At 41.1% G+C, this 22,877-nt stretch overlaps 2 protein-coding genes across 9 annotated transcripts in view; both read left to right on the forward strand.

Annotated features, from left to right (window-relative positions):
- The window catches only part of sash1a (SAM and SH3 domain containing 1a), a 330,459-nt gene extending 317,312 nt beyond the window's left edge, over positions 1-13,147 (forward strand). For all 7 annotated transcript variants that reach the window (XM_058393605.1, XM_058393606.1, XM_058393607.1 and 4 more), the window contains 8 exons: positions 274-406; positions 586-755; positions 1,251-1,460; positions 2,691-2,841; positions 3,614-3,742; positions 6,592-7,553; positions 9,437-9,568; positions 10,883-13,147. In XM_058393605.1, the coding sequence (XP_058249588.1) occupies positions 274-406; positions 586-755; positions 1,251-1,460; positions 2,691-2,841; positions 3,614-3,742; positions 6,592-7,553; positions 9,437-9,568; positions 10,883-11,143 (2,148 nt within the window). In that variant the 3' untranslated portion in view covers positions 11,144-13,147. The remainder of the gene's footprint in view (positions 1-273; positions 407-585; positions 756-1,250; positions 1,461-2,690; positions 2,842-3,613; positions 3,743-6,591; positions 7,554-9,436; positions 9,569-10,882) is intronic.
- Positions 13,148-20,002: 6,855 nt separating this feature from the next.
- Positions 20,003-22,877, forward strand: part of usta (uronyl 2-sulfotransferase a) — an 82,441-nt gene continuing 79,566 nt past the window's right edge. Inside the window, exon 1 of one of the 2 annotated variants that reach the window (XM_058393622.1) lies at positions 20,003-20,454. In XM_058393622.1, the coding sequence (XP_058249605.1) occupies positions 20,350-20,454 (105 nt within the window). In that variant the 5' untranslated portion in view covers positions 20,003-20,349. The remainder of the gene's footprint in view (positions 20,455-22,877) is intronic. The other variant, XM_058393621.1, reaches the window with a different exon arrangement.

Genomic DNA, 22,877 nt, shown 5'->3' on the forward strand with positions numbered 1-22,877 from the left:
AAGCCAAGTGTTATTTATAAAACACTTTTACATCACATCATGAGGCAGAGAATAGAAGCAAGTTTTAAGAGAAGATTTAAAAACGGATAAAGACGTGACGGGAGATTGTTTCAGAGTTTTGGACCAGTAAAGGCTCGACCTTTAAGTCAAGGGACTAAGACGGATAGAAGGGATTTTTTTTTTTTTTTATGTACAAATCAGACTCTCCTTGTTTAGCACATAAGGTACTTTAATGTTGTTAAGTTGAAATATCCTCTGTGTTTGTGTGTATAGTCCAGTCCAGACGGGATTCCCAGCTCTCCTCAATCTCCTCAGCCAGACACTGACTCCCTGGAAAAGCCCAAACTAAAGGCAGGAGGATCTGTGGAGAGTCTCCGCAGCTCTCTCAGCGGACAGAGCTCCATGAGTAAGAAAGCACTCAGGAATTGCTTGAGAAAGACTAAAGTTAACACTAGAGGGCGGTGTAGCCCACACTAACACCTCCATTATGGTTTAGCGTATCAGATTGCACCGAATATCCATGGCCTGGTTACACTTGGTGTCACATAAAACAGTCAGGGTTATTTTTGTCATGTCTTGCTGTAGGTGGCCAGACGGTGAGCACTACAGACTCGTCTGCCAGTAACCGTGAGAGCGTGAAATCAGAGGATGGGGATGATGAAGAGCCTCCGTACAGAGGGCCGTTCTGTGGCAGAGCCAGAGTGCACACAGACTTTACTCCCAGCCCTTATGATACAGACTCGCTCAAACTGAAGGTATAACACACACACACACACATACACATTAGCAGCCTAGATAGCTGACAGAGCACAAGTTGCTATATAATGTATGGAATAGACATAATTTTCCGACCTCTGTGTATTCAAGCTACAAAGGTGGGAAGAAAACATGGATTGTTCATCTTTTCTTAGCAACAAGCTAACCAGCTATCCGCCATGAGTGATATATTTTCCCACACAAAACAGCATCAGTGTATAAATGACAGTCAGTGCTCTGGATTTAACAATAGATCATATCTCTGTGTTGATTAGAGGAACTCCAGAGGAAATTCCAGAGTTGTAAGAATTCTGGATTTCTTTAGTGTGTTCATGGGCTTTGGGAATTCTGAGTTATGGCCCATAGATGAAGGCAGAATTAGGTCTGGGTCTAACAGTGATGACTTCTTCAAATCCTTACTTGTTTATGTTTACTCTATCTCTCTCTCTCTCTCTCTATCTTTCTGTCTTCGTCTCTCTCTTGACCTTGTTCAGAGAGGAGACGTGATCGACATCATCAGTAAGCCGCCCATGGGCACGTGGATGGGGCTACTCAACAACAAGGTCGGAACCTTCAAGTTTATCTACGTAGACGTCCTGGCAGAGGAGGAGGAGAAACCCAAACGCACCATCAGGAGGAGAAGAAAGGGGCGTGCTCCAAAACCCAGCTCTGTAGAAGAGCTTTTAGAAAGGATCAACCTAAAGGTGAGAACACACACACACACATACACGTATAGTCATTATATACACTTCCCCAGACTGCATGTGTGATGTATGATGCACACACACACTGCCATTATATATTGTCCCAAACAGCATGTACGATGCACACACACACACGCACACACACAGCCATTATATGTGTGTTGAGTGTAGAGTTTTGCCTGAAGCTGTAATGACAGAAGCTGAGTGAGAGAGATGGAGAGAGAATGGAGGTGGTCCTTGTGCTAATGAAAGCCTGCGACTCTCCTACAGGTTTCTTTTCCCCCAGATGGAAGCCACGGTCAAGTTGAAACCATACACATAATGGCTTCATGACCATCCAAAGATAGACCTCCTGTGTGTGTGTGTGTGTCAGAATAATATATACATATATATTTATACTTTTATTTTTTATATATATAATGGCTGTGTGTGTGTGTGTGTGTGTGTCAGTTATACATGCAGTGTAGAACAGTCTGTATAATGGCTGTGTGAATGTGTGTGTGTTTGTTTGTCAGTTATACATGCCGTTTGGAACAGTCTGTATAATGGCTGTGTGTGTGTGTCAGAATAATATATACATATATATTTATGGTTAGACTAAATGAGCTGTGTCTGGTAGAACAGCTGTGCACTCACATCAACACAAAAAAAGACAAAATGGAGACCAAGACCAAGTGGAATTATAGATTTGCTCGTGGGATTCTCTTTATTTTTGTGATTTCGACGTGTTCGACACACACACACACATATACACCCACCCACTGCAGAAATGTCTAAAATTCGCCACTTTCCCAGTGTCTTACAGCCAACTGGATGCAACAGACAGATTCTGAAGTTGTACTTAAAAGGAAATGAGCAGGTTTAAGAGTTTAAAAAGGAAGTTGCGAGTCTTCACAATCGTTCCAATAAACAAGGATTATAATATCCATCATCTCAGATCCGCTGTTGATGTTAAACCAGTGCCTCAAATACCTGGGGAGTTAGCGTTATCTGAACACATACAGTTTCATTCTCATAGCATTAAGTATTTTTTTCATTCTTCAAGTACTTCAGGCTGCTTGAATAATTTTTACTAATGAAAATAGAGACTAAAATATACTCCAGTCTATGAGATAAATATTAAAATGATGAGTTCTTGGAAAACTAAGGTCTTTTTTTTCCGTTACCAGAGTGACCACATTTCAGTGTAATGGTGCTGACTTGAATGTGTGTGTGTGTGTTGTGTTCCAGGAGCACATGCCTACATTCTTGTTTAATGGTTATGAGGATTTGGACACCTTTAAGCTGCTTGAAGAAGAGGATCTGGATGAGCTGAATATCAGAGACCCTCAGCACAGAGCTGTACTGCTCACTGCTGTAGAGTTACTGCAGGAGTATGACAGTGAGTATAGCTACACCCTGGAGAAGTATGAGGGACTCCTAAATCCTACTTCTACTGACTTTACTGCAGAAACAATGCCCAGTTCTACTCATTCCACTGGAAAGTTTGACCAATTCTGCTCATTCACATAGAGACTAATCCCACTCACTCCTGTAGAAAGTTTGAGCAATCCTGTTCATCCCTTAGAAAGTTTGACCAATCTCACTCACTTCCTTAGAAGGTGTAAACAATCCCACTAACTCTCTTAGAAAGTTTGACCAATCCTGCTCACTCCCTTAGAACATTTGGCCAATCTCGGTCATCCCTTAGGAAGTTCAAACAAGCCCACTCATTTCTTTAGAAAGTTTGAACAATCCCAGTCACTCCGTTAGAAAGTTCGTCCAATCCCGGTCATCTCTTAGGAAGGCTGATCAATCCCACTCACTCCCTTAGGAAGGCTGATCAATCCTGCTTATAACCTTAGAACGTTTGACCAATCCCAGTCATCCCTTAGAAAGTTTGACCAATCCTGCTCACACCCTTGGAAATGTTGATTAATCGTACCTAGTGCTGCTCACTCCTGTGGAAAGTTTCCCAGTCCCACTGGCCCCAAAAAACAGTTTGACCAAAGGTTTTCACCTTTTGTGGTTTATGTGATAGTGTAGTTCTGTCTCTAGGCTATCCCACTCTAGGCTCAGTAATGCATTTCAGTACTAAATACTGCAGTTGAAAGCCCCAACACACTCTTTAACACTGTGTGTGTGTGTGTTTGTGTGTGTGTGTGTGATTACAGGCAGCAGTGACCCAGAGCGCAGTGCCCTCTCTGGCTCCCAGGAAAAACTCCTCTGTGAGGGGAGGGGCATGGCAGCTAACTCCCCACGGGACTCCGGTTGCTATGAAAGCAGCGAAAACCTGGAGAACGGTAACCAGGCATTATTTTAGCATCTCCATCGCATCCTCATCTTCAACCTAGCATTAGCACCGCCATGACATCCGCCTCTCTTTGGTAGACCACGCCTCTTTCCTGCCCACACTTGCTAACAGCCGATGAGACGCCGTCATCATCTCAGGATCGAATGCCATGCTGTCGTTCTGTCCTGGTTTCCTCATCATTCTTCCTTTTCTCCCGTCTTTCTTTACGGGCCGAATAATCACACTTCTCCATCTTAAAGACTCCACTCTTCATCTTCTAGCCCTACTTCTTCATCACTTTGACACACATGACTGATGTTTTTCAGCGACATCATTCTCAACCCTTCTGGGTATTTAATAAGAAACTGAGACTGTATGTTTCCATCTAAATGCAAGCATGCTACTATAATTTGATTTATTCTGATAAATAAAATTGTCATCATTTTTATGGCACTTTATTAAAAAGAAATCAGAACCAGCAACACTCAAGGCATCTGCTTTTGATTTACAAGGCAATTCAGTAAAAAGTGGAAAAATCTTAGTTATATTTAGGTGTTATGTTTCCAATTTTGGAAACCTCAGCAGTATGAAGAGTGTAAAACCCCACAGGCAGACATGCAGGCAGGTGCAGAATTTAGCTTCCTGACTAATCTAAAGCGTCTCTTATCCGGGGGGCAGTGGTGGCTCAAGTGCCCAGGCTCTGGGTTGTTGATCGGGGTTCAAGCCCCAGCACCACAAAGCTCCACTGCTGGCCAATTGAGCAAGGCCCTTAACCCTCTCTGTATCATAGCTGCCCCTGCGCTCTGACCCCAACTTCCTCAGCTGGGTGAAAAGAGTTGCTGCAATGTATGTGTGGCGATAATAAAGGCTTCATGCCCTCAGTTTATCTTCCATATCCTGCGCTATTCTGAGAATGTTGTGTGTCCATTGGCTTCGTTAAACAGCAAATCATCTGTGCCTTAATAATGATTCAGGAAGTTTTATGAAACTAGTCTGTACATAGGAAAGTTTGTTGCTGGAGATTTTTATGAAGAGGTTTTTGTATGAATATATTCTGATGCAGGGACCAGAATGTGAGTCCATATTACAGAGCCTTTTGTTAATATGTAAAATATTTGAAATTCCTGTCTTCTTAACACTCATATGGCATCTTATGATAATGATCCTTTTTGTCTATGAGGGATGGGAAATAACATGCAATCTGCCACAGTGAAAAATAAACCCAAAATGATCGAAACACTGTACTTCTTTGTTTCCCTTTTGCTGGTTTTTTGGTCTGTTTTTCTTTCCATGCCTCTTTTCTTTTTTTTTCTTTTTTTATAAAAGTGCACTTTTTGCACATTTATCAATTCTTATTAAACATGAGATCTACTTGAGTTTCATTTCAAAACCATGCAGTGTCCTGTCTTTCTCAATTTTACACAAAATAACCTTCATCTCTGTTGCATGAACCTCTTTAGGCATTTCATGGAATGCTTGTTCCTCCAACGTTCTCTGATCTCTACACTGATTTCTACACACACATACTGACATGCTTCCATCTAACGATCTGAGGGTTCTGTTGTGCCTTAAGTTTCAAAATAAACCTTCATATGTTGTCTTCATATGCCCTCACATGCTATCGGAATCATCGTAATTACGAGTTTTCCACTAGGAAGTCGCACATGAATGACACTTGAAGTCGTAATTATGACTGGGAAACTCGGATGTAATTTTGACCTTTCAACATTACAGTTTCTGTACATATTGAAGGACGTATTTAGTTCATTTTTCTAAATGCTCTGTTATAGCGTTAAAATAAAAATAAAGAAAAAAAGAAATATGTATGAATGAACCTGGCTCTGTCCATGCTTCATGTTCTTTCCAACAATAAAGACCGTGAACACGATTTAATCGTAATTACCACTTCAGAACTGGGAAGTGAAGAGAATTCTGATAGCACATGAAGGCAATATTCACAGTGGCTAAGTAAACATTATTATTAACCGTATTCAGTGTTCAATGAAAATACATTGAAACTAATTTCCAGAATATTTATAGCACATATAGCTTAAGGCTGTTCAATCACAAATACCAAGCATATAGCAGTACACTTAAGTCTTGAGGAAAACGAACATACATGAGACATGGAGAAAAGGTGAGCTATAGTCTCTAACTGTATATTTACATGGGGACCGATAAGGTAGTGTGTCTAATAAACTGACCATTAAATGTACAAAAGCCCCAGGAGCACTTCTGCCCTACCACTAATACATTATATGGCCAAAAGTATGAGAAAATCACACCATATGTTAGCCTTCTCCAAAATGTTGCCATAAAGTTGAAAGCACAATTGTGTAGAATGTCTTTGTATGCTGTAGCCTTTATTCCATTCAATTTTATTTGTATAGTGCTTTTAACAAAGCATTTCTTCCTGCCATCTAACGTTCAATGATGGAACTGAGCGTAAAAACAGCAGTTCAAAGCCACAGCCATAGTCTCCAAGTGGCTCCATCCACAGCAGTCCCATGTATCTCCAGGTAGTCCACATGGGGCCATCCTCAGCAACAGTGAGAGGCCTCTAAGGGATAAGACTCCAACCAGAAGCAGGGATTCCAGTAAGACTAGCTATGACAGCATAACAGGGAGAGTCAGAAGGTGGGCGTCCGGGGAGAGCATCCAGGGACATAGAGCGACCAGCCACTCCACCATTAATGCATAAGAGTGGGGGAGCAACAACAGCCAAAATATACCAGTTCACTCTGTGCCCATTAACCCTCCAGACTGTGGCAACAGGGAGTGTGTTTCTAATAAACTGGAACCTATGTATTTACAATAAAAGTCAGAAGGTTTAAAACTGAAGTTCATGTGTTACTACAGGTAAGCCTCGTAAAGCATCTCGCTCAAGTCGCCGTTCTTCTGGCTTTGAATCCGGTCGAGTCCAGTCTCTGGATTTCCCCACGCTTCCCATCAACAACTCCACTGAGGAGCTGCAGCACCAGTCCAAGAAAGAACGCAAGTTCCCCAAGCACTTTCTTTCCCGGCCTATCAAGGGCTTCAGCCTGCGTTCTCTGGGTCTGAGAAAGGGCCTTCGTTCAGGACAGAGGCGTCAAATGCCAGCCAGTCGCAGCTGTGAGGAGCTTGATGGGACTTTAGATGCTCCACAGCGCTGGAAGCGGTCTCACTCTCTTGGGGACATACAGTGGCAGCACACCTTTGACCAGAGCAAGGAGAAAATAAATGATCCCCAACATGGCGGTGAAAGACAGAAAGAGTCGAACTCCGCAATTCTTCAGTCCAGCACTCAGAACAGTGGAGAATCCCAGTTGGACTCAAAAACAGAGTTGTGCAGCACAAACAAAGTCGAGAGACCTTTAGTGCCCACCCAACTGCCTCTCAAGCCTTCATGCCAAACTCCAGATAAACAGCCTGAATCTGCCCCAACCAGCCCGGCACCTCGTACTCACCCCAAAAAGCCTCCTGTTCCCCCTCCTGTTCCTGCCAAAAAGTCCAAAGAGCGCCTGCTAAATGGGTTGCGACACCCGTCTTTGGTCCTGCCAAGTTCTAGTCCAGGCACGCCAACCCTGTTCTCTAAACCCATAAGCAGTCCTACTAGCCCCTCTGAAGGTATCCCATCCACGTCAGTGTCTCCAGATGATTCAGAGAAACCACCACCATGGCTCTCTGACCTGCCCGAGTCTGCCTGCCCACAGATTCATGGAGTCAAGATATCCCTGGGCAAGAAGATCACCCATGCCAAAATGACTGATTTGGAGACACTATTGGAGGAGAAGCTTGGCTCAGAGGGCATCGATCTTATGGCAGAGCCTTACTCGGATAAGGTAAGAGACGCGCAACAGAATTCTGTTCATAACAAAATTATTCATGACAGCATAATGAGGCTCGGGAGGTGAAAGCAAAATGCCAAGCATAAAATAAGCTTGTATCATGGTCTTTTGAGTCCAGAAAAACAAGTCAGGCATTATCCTAGAACTCATTTGATGTATTAGAAGTCCTGGATTTTGGTTCTGGCATATATTTCGATGAAAATAAGCTTCTAAAAGGAAATGTACCGTTACAATAATTGGCAGCAGTTCACCATTTGTAAGAATCTAACAGTCATAGATGATTATGTTGACGTGTATATGTTTTGACTTCTCGTTTCGGGTCCCTGAAGTGAAGTCATCTTTAAGGAATGTCAGCTGCTGTCGTGGACAGATCTGGTGACTTGGAGCTTCTCGGCAGTGATACACGACAAGAGCAATGACTAGAGCTAGAATTAAAACGCATTTAGAGTACACTTTCTTTTTTTTTCTTCATTATTTCCTTCTTCTTTAAGTGACAGCATCTTGTCCTCTGTAATATTTCATTTTGTTTCATCGATGCAGATAGGTGACTGTTATTAATTGCAAGACAGCATTGCTGAGACCTGCTTCTCTTTGTTAAACGCTCGGTTTGCTTTAGACATAACCAGCACATATGCTGTATTTTTTTATTATTTTTTTTGCCATGCCAGCAATAGCACTGAGCTAAACCTGGGAGCCCACACCACACACAACAGGGCCAACATGGGTGGAAAGAACATAACTGTGGATTTGGTCTGTGTGTATAATTTATGCTTGTTAGTCTATTGGATTGGGTGGGCTGGGTGTGCATTCATAAATACAGGTCCTGAAGGTTTTGGACCATTTACAGTTATTTAATTGTCAGACGCTTTTTCTTTTAAGACACCAAAGCGTCTCATGATGAAGACATGGAGAAAAGTAAACTTAGGGTTAAAGCAGGAATGAGATTGGAAATCACAGCCTTGCACATTATAGCCTTAAACTTTAAGCTGTTAATGGCTGTAGCACGTACGTTACCTCTCTGTTACCTCTGTGGTCTCAGTCTAACCTTACATTTCCCGACGTTTACCATCGACCAAGCGAGTTCCATTGGCACTTTGGCATGAGCTTCACAAAACAAAAGTACAAGAAGTTGTTTTGAAGTGAATATAAAACACACATTGGCTGTTCTAGCTTTCTTACTGGAAAATATGCTTTGAAATGATACTCGTCTCTTGAACCTGGAGTCTAGTCAAATGCTTGTCATTTCGCATTGCATATGACTCATCTTTCCTTCGACTGCAGAAGGTGACATGATTAATCTGACACACATCACGTAAACATGAAGTAGTGCTTCCATGCAGTCCATCTGTTTGGCATCCTCCATCATTTTTAAAAAAAAAAAAAACCCTTGCAAATGGAAGTTGAGGGTTTCTCCATCTCAAATGTTCCAACAGATGAAATGACCTCAGAATTAAAAGCCTGTTCTTTAGAAGTCTCAGCCATTTTGCCAGTTCCCCCAGAGACTCGTTAGGTTGCATTATTTGTCGTTTTAAACAAATGATGGAGTCACAATAGCCTCGTTATTCTGTAACTACCGCATAAAGTTTAGCTTGTTTTCATGTCAGCCTACGTCTGTGGGCACTCTGTAATACGGTGCTGGTCAACCTTAAAATCCACTAGAAACCACATGAAGTAAGCTTTATAGCTTGCAAATTTTAGTTGTTGTTCAGGCTTAGACTAAAGCGTTGTTTAAAAGTATCCTGCAGATATTAAAGCAGCAGGTGTAGGATGTATCTGTTCAGTAGATAAGGCATCCTGAAGCCGCTCCATGTCCTGCTAATATCCGGCTAATACTTTTTCTAACTAAAATTACTCTTTCGTTATTTTTTTTCCTCCAGCATGGCCGCTGCGGTATTCCTCGGCTCTTGGTGCAGAGATACTCTGAGGACTTCCAGCAGCCACTGAAAGACGTGGCCTCCACTCTGGACCAGATAAGAGTTAAGCAGCTACGCAAGGAGCACCGCATGGCCGTGAGTAACCGATTCTGGACATCATTACAAAGAAAAAAATAACAAGATAAAATGTATTAAATAAGGAACAGTATTAACGTTTTATCAGCATCTAAATATTTTGATTTTTCGATTATTTCGTCTTACTAAAAGATTCCAGATTTTAATGGTGATGTAAAGCATTGGCACAAATGATGTCCTGTGTGGTATCAATTCAGTTCAATTCAATTTCATGTAGTTGCCTTCAGCTCCTAATCAGAATTTCAGATTCGTGGAGCAGATCTTGATTTAGTACACAGTATCAGAGTATACTCGTCACATCAAGCATTACCTTCTATCAGTCCTGGGAGTTTATAGGGTTCTGTCGATATTGTCCCACCCCCTTAAAATAAGCTTGCAGATGCTTTTAATGAAAAGCTATTTAAAGAAACGTTTGATGGTGTTTTGTTTTGCTTTCTGCTCTCAACAAACCCATTTACTGTGATCCTTGCCAACACTGCCAGGCATTTTTGGTACAGCGCCACTGCTTGGGTCTCGTTGATGTGGGCTTTGCCAGAGGCTGCATTCACAGAGGCTGCTCATAAGCAACCTTTTGAACTGTAAAATGCAGGCATGCACATCAGGGCTTCATTAAAAGCAGGTGCACTTGGAGGGGAAAAATTGGGAGGAAGTCCGTTCAACAGTGCTCTCATGCTGTACTGAGGATGTTAATTGAAATTCTGTAGCCAGAGACCTGTTTTTGGGATCTAACATTTAACATCTAACATTTCAGACTTGTTGTCCTAAAAGCATCTTCATATAAAATGTATTTTTTTTTCTTACTTTCTTACTTACAAAATGGCTCCCGGGGTTTTTGGGAATGCTATTTTGGAATATTCATCCCTCGCTGATTCGCTTGATGCAAGTTAAGGCCTCAGCATACTTCTTGTGGTGATGATGTTCGCAAGGCTTTGGTGAATAATATGACATCATTGTAGGGGGAAAAAAATTCACGTGGCGGTGTTTTCTGTCACGTTATAAGCTCGCTTGCACTCTCTGCCGCTTGCTTCTCACGAAATCTGCTTCACTGAAAGGCTTTCAGTCTCTGCCTCAGATTCCCAGCTCGGGGAAAATAAAGCATCTGATTATCATTTTTATGTTTGTTTGTTTTTCCTGGTATATTTTCATAGCTACGCTTTGACATGTGTGCATAGGTTTCCAGCAGGAAAATAAAACTATTAAAACACAGAAATGTAGTGGAAACAAAAATTCACAGAAACTCATATTTCAAAGCTAGCACTTTTCAGCAAACAAACCCAATGCGCTAATATTAATTCTGTCCTCTGCTCTCCACAGATTCCGTCTGGAGGATTGACGGACATGTGTCGGAAGCCCGTGTCTCCAGTGCACCTTAGCTCCGTTTCCGATTGGCTGGTGTCCATTGGCATGCCCATGTATTCCGACCTCCTGCTGGCGGCGGGCTACGACACGCTGGGCCGCTTGTCTGCTCTTACTGAGGCAGCGGTACGCAAGGCAGGACTACAGGAGGAGCGACACATCCACCGGTTGCTCAGCGAAGCTCGGCTCATTGCAGCCAGCAGCGCAACACAGACTTAACGACACGTGGCTGCTTTATGGATAGCCACGAACTGCTGCCTGCGCTAATCTAAGGATCAGGTGAACTTACAGTGGAGTAAAACCAAGTGCTGGAATGGACTGAGGGATGAAGGATGAGAAATACGGAAGGGGTTCTCTGTAGCATTTCATGAACAAAAAAAAATCTCTTCATCTGCATCTTCCAAGCATTTGTTCTGTCCTTTTCTTTAACTCTGTTTTGCTGATGTTTACAGAAAGGACTTCTGTGGCTTCCATGAACTGTTAGTGGTAGATCTTTGTACCAATCCTGAAAGGCTTGCTTTTTTAAAAAAAAGAGAGAGATAGTGAGAGCACATGATTTTTGAGATTTTCTAAAGATTCTGGCTTAAGACTCGAGACTGTTTTGTCCTGTTCTAATGAACGCATGTTTGTAAGGAAGAAGGACATTTTGTGCTTCTTCCAGCACAGCGAGATGTCGTAGCCTGGCCAAAGCGATGTCATTTCCTGCAGGTTAATCTGTTCAACACGCAACTTGTCAGCTCGTAGAAATGAATATCGATCGGTTCACTTCCCGGTGTTGGTTTTAATGCTAAGTGTTCTGAGCACTTAGCTCAGGATGATGTGTATTTTATTTTATTTTGCAGGAGGGAATATATATTTGTATAGTCCGTAAGCCATTTCAGCTTCCTCGGTGCCAAGGGGTTAAGTTGTAAAGCATTGTAAAGCTTTTTTTTTTGTTTTGCCTTCACTTAGTTAAAGTATACATCTAATAATGTATATTCAGATAGCATTTAATCTTCTAATACACAGTATCTAATTTTCATTACTTGTCTGTTCTGGGATCGAATCATTTATTCCTGAATCATTTACATATCTTTAAGCTTTGCCTTTGCCATCATGAAACGATCGACACGACAGTAATAAATGTCTTCGGCTGGGTGACGCAGCGGCGATAACGTGTTTGTATTTAACGAAAACACTTAGATGTTTTAGAGCTTTTGAGGAAAACCTCCCAAACACTGTGGCAAATACATAAAATTCTGATATTTAAACTCCTTGCCCAGCAGTGTAAAGCACAGTCTGAACCGTAAAAACTCATAAAAAGGGCTCAGAGAGAACAGCTTCCTTCGTCCTCCTGGAAGATGCTCTGTAAAAAAAAAATGTCTTGAGTGGGAATCCAGACCAGTGAAGATGCTCTGATGCTCCAGACCGACGAGTCTCTACATTAAGGGACCCATAACGATGTTTTTCTTTTCGGTAACTCTCTTGTAGCTATAGAGGGGTTTTTTTTGGGGTGAGAGAGAAAAAGAGACAGCAGGCTGGCATGGCTTCTGATCTGAAGGCTGGAGGATGGGATTCTACCCATTAGTGAACTTTAAGGAAGCTTGTAAATAAATGAGGATTACGACAATGAGGTCAGGAGGTACGATGTGGCCCAAACACCTCCAATGATTACTGATTCTAAGGATTTTTTTTACACTTAATTAAACAAGTTTCCTGAATTTTCATGAGAGCTATTAACCCCTTTAACCTTTTTCCACCAGCGTCTCTTTTTTCCCTCTCCCTCAAAGTGAATACAACGACAACAACAACAGAGCGTCCCATATAAAGAAAGCACAGGGGAAAAAACGTCAAAGTTCCAGCTTAACCTTTAACTGGTACAAAGTGCTGACACTGGAGACTCCTTACACAAAAAACGCAAGAAAAACGTCTCCTTGTGGAAAACTTGACTGACCGCACACATTTTTCTATCCTGCTAGAGTGAAGCGTTCGCTAAACTTAAACGCACACCAAGGCACATTTTGGAGAGAGACGGATTTCCTTTTTTTAAAAAAAAATAAAAAATTCCAGCACAATTTACAATTTACATTAGAGTCGAAACTTATGGCACCCCAAACACGGAGGAGCGGGAAAATCAGAAACCGATGCCTTCTTAACAATGCAATCACGGTGTAATGGCGAGTTTTATAAAAATGTACATAAATATTTCATATAAAATGTTACTAATTACTATAAAATGCACTTTATATTCGAGTATATACAGATTAAAGGGGAGGGGGGATTTTTTTTTCAGGAAGAACAAATGAGTAAACGAGTAAAAAGTCCTCAGATGGAGGATTACATTCAGGGTTTATGTGGAGGATTGCAGTGGATTGATGCTGGTTTAGAGCTAAGGTGTTTTTTTTTTTTTTGTTTCTTGTTTTTCCCTGTCATTATTCATTAATTCGAGAAATAATAAGCTGAATTGGTTTGAAATTTCCTTCAAATGATCCGAATTACATATACGAAATTGTGGCAAACGTGTTGCACATTCTGTATACGTAATTAATATTTAAATAACTTATTTTATTTTTTTCTTTTTCATATCAAATTATTAGGTGTATTATATATATATGAAAAAAAAATAGCAATACTATACTTTTTTTTTTTTTTGGCATATTGCTTTAGCCAGTGTCCTGCTACAGTACCTATTGTAAAATATCTGTGTACAAATGATTTTTTTTTGTTCTTTGACCTAGCTAATGATTGTCTATAAAGATTTTGCTTGTGTATTGAAAACAAACAAACAAACAAACAAAAAAAAAGTCTAAAACTATTTGTCACTCTGAAGTGTAATAAAGAAGTAAAATATCTTCTGACTGGACTGAGGGTTACGTCTGTGTTTGTGTCTCGAATTTATTCAGCTTGAGGATTAGACACGTTCACGGGATTGAAGATTAGCTTTCGTTGTCACTTTGTTAGCTGTATGTGCTTTGTAATAACCATTTCTATTATTTTCCACACGTTCCTTTATTCTTCCTCGCTGCTCAAACCTGTCTGATTTTTCCCCAGTAAGAAATTTTCTCAATAAGGTGCTTCTACCCACTATGTTTTTTTTGTTTCTACAGTAGACACTGTTGTGTGTGTTTCAAATCAGCTCATATGACAAAAACAACCATGCCACGGTTAAAGTCGTCACAGTTTCACCTCATTCTGATGGTCGATATGAACATTAACTGAAGCTCTTGACCTTCATTTTCATGACTGCATGAATGCAAATAAAGTGGACACTGAGTGTGTACAAGCCTGGAGCTCTGGATGAAATAAAAACTAACGTTTAAATAACATAACAGAGGGAAGACTAGATGCAGTTATTCGACTTGGTTGCCTTTGTTCTACAACGTTTCCATGGTCCACAATGCCCACGTCATGTCCTAGGGTCATCACAATCAGCAGATCCCAATCCTGATAGTGGAATAATAAAGTGTAGAATCTGAGTGACAGATTCTTGAGTGGGATTAGAAATCGTTACAGTATACAGATGTTTAGAAGAGGAAATAGGAACAGTAATGAGCATGCTGAAAAAGCAGTACAAAATGAGCGTGTAATATAAATAATGTTTTGATGACATGATACAAATCTACAGGATTCAAGTCAGATTATTACAATGGGAATAAACTTTTCTGTAAGCAGAAGTAACCCATGAGAAGGAATAAGGCAAGAGCAGAAGAAGAATCTGGAGGAAGGCGTCTCTAACGCAGGACTCTGGCAGGTTGAGCCGGACAAGATAGAACTAAAAGAGCCAAAAAGCCAGGCATGAAAGCAGAGGTGGACAGTAAAGAAGTACATTTACTTGAGTACTGTACTTAAGTACACTTTTTGAGTATCTGTACTTTACTTGAGTATTATTTTTTCTGGATACTTTTTACTTTAACTTCACTACATTTGAAAGACAAATACTCTACTTTTTACTCCACTACATTTCTGTCAATGTCATTGAGTAGAAAGTAGTTACATTTATCATAGGATGATTTTTTTTTTCACTCTTGTAGCGTCACGTGTTGTAAAGTTCAGTGGTTTTCCATAATTTTTTGAACTCAATTGCTGACAAAATGGACGAATATATGCTTTGTATATTACACACCACCAACACATTGGTATTGATGTTAGTTAACACACAAAAACGTATGCTGTGTCCAAATTCTCATACGATGTGTCCTAAATGGTATTCAAAAATAGAATTAGTATGCCCCAAATCGTAGTATACTGAAAAGAGTATTCCAAAAATTCCTGGATGGTCTACTACTTCCGCTAGAAATTCAAAGTGCAGAACAATGCACACTCTAATGGATAATATTGCCCACAGCGCATTGCACACAGGAGGAAGGATCCTGGACAATGGTGTAAATGCATATTAAAACGGTGTAAATGGATTGTGGAAATATATATAACTCTTTGTTAAAGCAGTGTTGCTGTTGGGTGGTTGTACAGCTACAGTTGTGTAGCTGGGTTTTAAAGCAGGTTAGATTTTTTTTCTGACCAGTCTTCATTTACAGACCATTTGATTGGAAATGTGCATGAGTGGATACACATAGATGTGTACAGGTACATCTCAAAATTTAGAATATAATGAAAAAGGTCAATATTTTTTGTCACTCAGTTCAGAAAGTGAAACCCATATATTATATAGATTCATTACACATAGAGTGAAATATTTCAAGCATTTATTTCTTGAAATTGTGATGATTATGGCTTACAGATAAGGAAAACCCAAAATTCTGTGTCTCAGAGAATTAGAAGTTCAATATTGGAAAGTCATGGTGTCGCACCCTAATCAGCTAATTACCTCAAAACACCTGCAAAGGTTTCCTGAGCTTTTAAATGGTCTCTCAGTCTGGGTCAGTAGGCTACACAATCATGGGGAAGACTGCTGACTTGACAGTTGTCCAGAAGACAGGCAATGACACCCTCCACAAGGAGGGTAAGCCACAAAAGGTAATTGCTAAAGAAGCTGGTTGTTCACAGAGTGCTGTATCCAAGCATATTCATAGAAAGTTGAGTGGAATGAAAAAGTGTGGTAGGAGAAGGTGCACCAGCAAAAAGGATAACTGCAGCCTTGAGAGGATTGTCAGGCAAAATCCATTCAAGAATTTGGGGGAGCTTAAGACGAATCCTAGACATTGCCTACAAATGTCGCATTCCTCGTGTCAAGCCACTCCTGAACCAGAGACAACGTCAGAAGTGTCTTACCTAGGCTGTGGGGAAAAAGAACTGGACTGTTGCTCAGTGGTCCAAAGTCCTCTTTTCAGATGAAAGTAAGTTTTTTCATTTCATTTGGAAATCAATGTCCCAGAGTCTGGAGTAAGAGTGGAGAGGCACAGAATCCATGTTGCTTGAAGTCCAGTGTGAAGTGTCCACAGTCAGTGATTTGGCCTGCCATGTTATCTGCTGGTGTTGGTCCACTGCGTTTTCTGAAGTCCACAGTCAACGCAGCCATCTACCAGGAAATCTTAGAGCACTTCATGCTTCCTTCTGCTGACAAGCTTTATGGAGATGCTGAGTTCATTTTCCAGCAGGACTTGGCACCTGCCCACACTGCTAAAGGTACCATGACCAATGACCATGGTGTTACTGTGCTTGATTGGCCAGCAAATTCACCTGACCTGAACCCCATAGAGAGTCTTCCTCAAGAGGAAGATGAGACACCAGACCCAACAATGCAGATGACCTGAAGGCCGCTATCAAAGCAACCTGTTCTTCCATTACACCTGAGCAGTGCCACAGGCTGAGTGCCTCCATGCCATGCCGCATTGATGCAAAAGGAGGCGCAACCAAGTATTGAGTGCATAGAAACGAACATACTTTTCAGAAGTCTGACATTTCTCTTTGAAATATCCCTTTTTTTTTATTGATCTTATGTAATAATCTAATTTTCTGAGACACAGAATTTTGGGTTTTCATTATCTGTAAGCCATAATCATCACAATTTCAAGAAATAAAGGTTTGAAATATTTCACCATGTGTGAGGAATCTATATAATATATGGGTTTCACTTTCTGAACTGAGTGACAAAAAATATTGACCTTTTTCATGATATTCTAATTCTTGAGATGTACCGGTACTTTTTTGTTGGGGGTGGTAGGAGTGTTAAATTTAAAAATAAATGATTATACCTGTGTGTTTTTTTTTTTTGTCAGTTCAGTTTAATTTCTATAGGTTTTGTAACATTCTAAAAGCTCTTAATTCCACAGAAAGTATTGAGTATTTTACTTAAGTAAAAATCTGTCTTTACAACTTTTACTTGTAATGGAGTAATGTTTGACCAGTAGTATTTGTACTTTCACTCAAGTAAGGAAGTTGTGTACTTCGTCCACCTCTGCATGAAAGCACCATGGACATTGATACAAAGAGTCCTGCTACGCCAACATCAACAAACCTGAGCTTTCCTGAGCATCGAACAATGCCATAGAGTTGGTCAAAAAGTCCTGAAGGTCTGAACTGTCCTTAGCCTGACTGAATTCTGTTTTAAATCATGTAAAGGTCTGTAATTTTATGTAAGTTTTTATGTTGTAGTTATTGAGTATGGATTGATACTTGAATTATCAACTGACCAAAAAGTTTAATAGGTCCAAATTTAAGGTCTCTTTACAAAACTTTATTAAGAGCTAGAAAATTAGACCAGTGGCTCTCAAACTGGAGTCCAGTGGGCTATAAAGCAGTGTGTGTGTGTGTGTGTGTGTGTGTGTGTGTGTGTGTTTAATTTAGTTAAAGGGGGCAATATCACTAAAGCCTACATTAAGGAGTCGATTTAATGATTAATTCATGTATCATACCAGTTTAAATTATGAATAATACATTTATACATCTGAGTATTTACACACCTTGCTCAAGGGCCCAGCAGTAGCAGCTTGGTCATCCTGGGATTCAAGCTCACAACCTTCTGAGCAGTAGGCCAACACCGTAACCACTGAGCTACTGCTTCCACTGCCACATCTGGTTATATGACACCATTCTTGAACCCAAGGTCATTATACATTAGCATGCTACTATAACTCTCATGTAACTTATACACCAGATATAAAGAATAAGAAGAGAAACACAGCAATTAATGAGCCAGGGTGAAGCATGAGGTGATGAAGTCTTATGTGAAAGGGGGAGATGTATACAAAATAAGCTGTATGGTTACACCGTGCAGTATAGGTGGTTCTTCATCAAACTTTTGCAACAAACTTTGAAGCACACGGTTGTCTAGTGTCTGACTGAACCTAGGGGGCTCACACTAGATCCAGCATGAGGTGAGGTCCAGAAACTCCAACACTTTGCCGGCGTTGGAGTGGAAAATCTTGAGTCCTGCCCTCAACTCCACTGGACACCTTGGAGCTGAACACCAAGATCTTATCTTATGTGATCTGATGCTCCTGTAGATGAATGGGCACAGCTACGCTCCAACATCTAGTGGAAAATCTTCCCAGAAGAGTGGAGGTTACAGCATTACAGCAAAGGGAGGACTGCATCTGTGGTTTTGGAAATGACCATATACTGTACGGGTGTGTGATGGTCCACATATGGTCCTCTGGGCAAATATTATTTCTGTGCAAATTTAAAGGTGCAATAGTGGATTGTTTTAAACTGGAAAATATGTAGAATGTGATAAAAATATGATGATTTTTTAAAGCCGCAGAAAAACGTGGCTTTGTAAAAAAATAAAATAAAAAACTGCCTGACGGTCTGGAGGACGTTTTTGTTTATCCTGTCAGGCTTTTTATAGACTCTCCTTCAAAAGAGGTTTTCTCAGGCATGTAATCCTTCTCTCCTGAGGCCATGGCTTACTCTATAATTTAATAAGCGCTAAGCTGTGGTATTCGCATAAGACCCATTCACTCCACAGCTATGATATTTAGTATGTTCAGCTTAACACTTATAAGAGCTGATAAGGGTTTAATAAGTGCGTATAAGCTGATAAGAGAGTTAAACAAATTTGGACTTTTTTCACAAGTCTGTGTTGTGCGTGTTTATAATGCTATTGAAAAAGTCATGTCATGACAACCTAATGCTAATGCTAACTCGAGTTGAACCAATTCTAGGGCTTTTCACGCCATTTCAAATAGTTCCCCTGGGGTCAGTGTTGCCAGATTGGATGGGTTCCTGCCCATTTGGGCTCCTTTTCGTCACGTCTAACCGGGAAAAAATGCATTGGCCGGGTAGATAAAATTTGGGATGGTTTTTGATGCAACTGGCGGGTTTTTATTTTGAACTATAAACACGATATTTTATTCATTTTCCGTTCAAACGGATAATAATATGTAATGTTGACGTTTTAATAATATGGCTCAGTTTAGCCAATAAGGTTCAGCAGAGCCCTGTCCAGTCAGACTTCAATCTTGATTGGCGGGTCGTTGTATTTGTTGTAATCATTAAGCCAATATCACAAAATTATTAGAAAAGCTGTAAGTGTTTTTATCATCATCATGCCAAAGTGAGGTAAATATAGAAAATCCTACTGAAAAGAATGGTTCTCCCTATAAAAAGGTAAGCGTGTTTATACGCTATTATTCTGCTATAAAATTCTGATGTCATGTTTAATAAAACGTGTACAGGTAGCTAACATAGTGTGTATGTGTGTCTAAATAGTGCCCTTTGCACTAACCCATTTGTGCTGGGTTTTCTGTTTGTTATTGTATTAGTTATCACTGTATGCATTTTGCGCTGGTATTGTTTGAAACGGACGAGCTGTAGTTGGGCCGGAAATCTTCAGTCCAATCTGGCAACACTGCCCGTGGTGATTGTGAACTGTGGGTCAATTCACTCCTGGGTTATTTGGTTTGACGATTCACACTGCTCACACTTTCACCCGGGTTAACAAATAATCCCGGTTTATATTAATCCGATGCTAATCATTGCCTTATTTGCCTCATTGCTCGTCTCGCTTTTAAAAAAATCACCAAGCAAATCCTGCTAGTTTTTGTGTCTTAATCTTGAGATTTTTTTTTTTAGTGTGGATAAATTTTGATCTAACGCACCTTTAAATAAAAGTTAGAACCCTCTCAGGGTTTTAGACGCGTGGCCGCACGGTGGCGCTGTGTGGCTCCAGCTCGCGCACATCCTCCGCCTGAACTTTTCCTCCTGGCTCAGTAATCTGACACCGGCACTAACCCGGGGAAACAGGATGGATTCCCGACTTCACTTCAGCACAGAAAAGAATGGTTGAGCAACAGAGAGACGCTGAGGAGCAGTGTGAACGCGGGCTCTGAGGCTTCTGTGTTTCTAAATGCGCTACACAAAGTTTGTCCCTAAAGCTGCGGATGGGTGACGACCACTCTCAGCGCTTCCATGCAAGGAGACGATGAAGAATCACAACGGCAGCCCCAGACTAAACCACCATCAGACTGCAAATCACACCAGAGATCGGAACGGTAAGAAGGGAGATTGGCTGTCGGCCCTTTGGCTGCGCTTCTCACTGCGTGATTATGGCTTCTGCATGGGCACACTGCTGCTCTTCAGCCTCGGCTCGCTCTTCTACCAGCTCAACGGCGGACCCCCGAGACTCCTGCTCGACATGCGCCAGTATCTCGGTAAGAAAACATTTCTCTGTATGCTCAAGCAGACTTCTTGCGCTATTACAAGTTACGGCAAGTTTGTTAAAGCACCTTCATGCGACCTGAACGTATCTCCAGGGCTTTCTGTTGCTGCCCCCAGATCTTGCTGGGGCTGTTCGGGACATAGGAAATGAGTACTGTACTTTTATACAGAGTTCCTTGTTCGTGTTCTGCTGCGTAAAAATGTCTTAAACTTTTATTTTCTCCATCCTCGTCTTCGTAAGTATGGATTATTACCGCTCACGTGGTGGAGAATATGGACAGGTGAGGAGTGGTCCAAACAGCTGTTACATGCCGTGCGCATGCGCACTGTGTACTCCTATTGACGTGAGGCGTACATAATTTGTAACTTCTTTTTTTGGACTCTATTTATTTATTTATGAATGAATGAATAACAATGTAAAAATATTCTCGGGCCAGGTTCCAATGGGGGTGGCCAGGTCATTCGAAAAATGACTTTATTGGGGTGGAAGTCTTGGGTGCTAATAAACTACTCATATCCATAGCTATAGGAAATGACATGTGGCTGAAGTAGGATCCCCATCAACATAACACATAAGGAACACAACTGAGCAACATTTGATGGTTACCTATGACAACAAAAGTCAAAGCTAACATGACATTATGCTAAATCTTATGAACTACTAAACGGTGTGTTCGCTAGCTACTCTTGTTCCCACACAACCTTACACTTGTTGACAGTCCTCACCACTGGACAATGATGAAATGATATTTACACACATTTGTGGGCATTACATTTTTTTAAACTAGCTTATCCTGGCTAACAGGCTCAACTATCTTATCATATCATAATGGCACCCAAAGTGGCGTGTTCCCGGCATTGGCATTGGGGTAGGCATTACGCCTTCCTGTGTGAAAACCCTTTAGCTAACACCCATACACAGTGTTACAGATTTCCCTGAGATTTAGATTTTGCAAGCTAGCCTATTACAACTATAGTCGAGCCTATAACCTATTATAATGTCTAACTTGGGAGGCCAGAGCGGTGGTCATGCTTCACTCTAGGGTGGCACTGGTGACCTTTGGGCACCACACATTCATGCAGACTACAGATTGCCAACCCTCTTCATGGTGCACCCCCTGACCTACACTTTTCAGAGTTTGCTTTCTGCTAAAACACCATAATCAACTAATCAGCTAAGTTTTTTGCATTGAGCGTTTAATCACAACATTTACTCGCAGGATAATATCATCCTCATTATCTCAGGATAATATCAAGGGCACTGGTGGCTCAGTGGTAGATTTCTCGCCTATCATGTAGAAGGCCCGGGGTTTGATTTCCAGCCAGTGCCCGACCCCAGCAACTAGATGTAGTGCCGGTCCCAAGCCTGGATAAAATGGGAGGGTTGTGTCAGGAAGGGCATCCGATGTAAAACCTGTGCCAAGTTGATGTGTGGACCGGTTGGTCTGCTGTGGCAACCCCTCACACACGTAGGGAGCAGCAGGAAGATCAACTAACTCGCAGGATAATATCGTGATAGTCATGACATTAGCGTGTGAAAACCCGTTAGCTAACACCCATACATGGTGTTTTATTATTTTGCAAACTAGCCTATCTAGTTACAGCTATAGTCGAGCCTATAACCTATTATAATGTCTAACTAGAGCGGTGGTCATGCTTCACTCTAGGGTGGCACTGGTGACCTTTGGGCACCACACATTCATGGCGTATCCCCCGACCTACACTTTTTTCAGTGTTTGCTTGCTCCTAAAACACTGTAGTCAGCTAATTCCTGACATAATAGTGTAGTTCTAGCAAGACAGGGGGTTCTCCAGGACCAGGACTGGGAACCTGTGGGTTGGCTAGAACACTTGTCAGTGTGGCAAGTTTTTTCTGCAGCGATTGGTTCATTTGCAGACATGCTGATTAGCAGAAAAACTGAAAGTGATGCATCCTTTTTTGTGAATTGTTATATTTTAGTACGTTTTTTGCATTGGGCATTTAATTACATTTAAGTACAATATTTACTCACAGGATAATATCATGAACCATGTTACAGTCATGACATTATTACAGGATTTAATCCTGTTTACTTATGGCCATCACGAGGTGCAAGAACACTTTCATTACACTTTGGCATAGAGTTTTACAAGTGTGGACTTGTAGCAGAGGAACTAAAACAATCATTTCGAAAAGATACTGCCTCAGTTGTTGTTTTGAAGGTGGTGGGGGTCAGGAATGTTGTCTAACATCAGTCCTATCTATCTATTTAGGAAGCCCTCGTGCCCTGTGGACAGAGGTGAGGTCATCGTTAAAGAGATCAGTCCTTGTCAGGGTGGAAATGTTTCTGTGGTCACTGAGAAGATCTTTGGATTGATTTACAATGGTCCAAACCCTGGCAGCAAAGTAAAATACCCCCTACAGCATAACAGAGCTA

Source organism: Hemibagrus wyckioides, linkage group LG06 (assembly GCF_019097595.1).
Source record: "Hemibagrus wyckioides isolate EC202008001 linkage group LG06, SWU_Hwy_1.0, whole genome shotgun sequence".
Lineage (NCBI taxonomy): Eukaryota > Metazoa > Chordata > Actinopteri > Siluriformes > Bagridae > Hemibagrus > Hemibagrus wyckioides.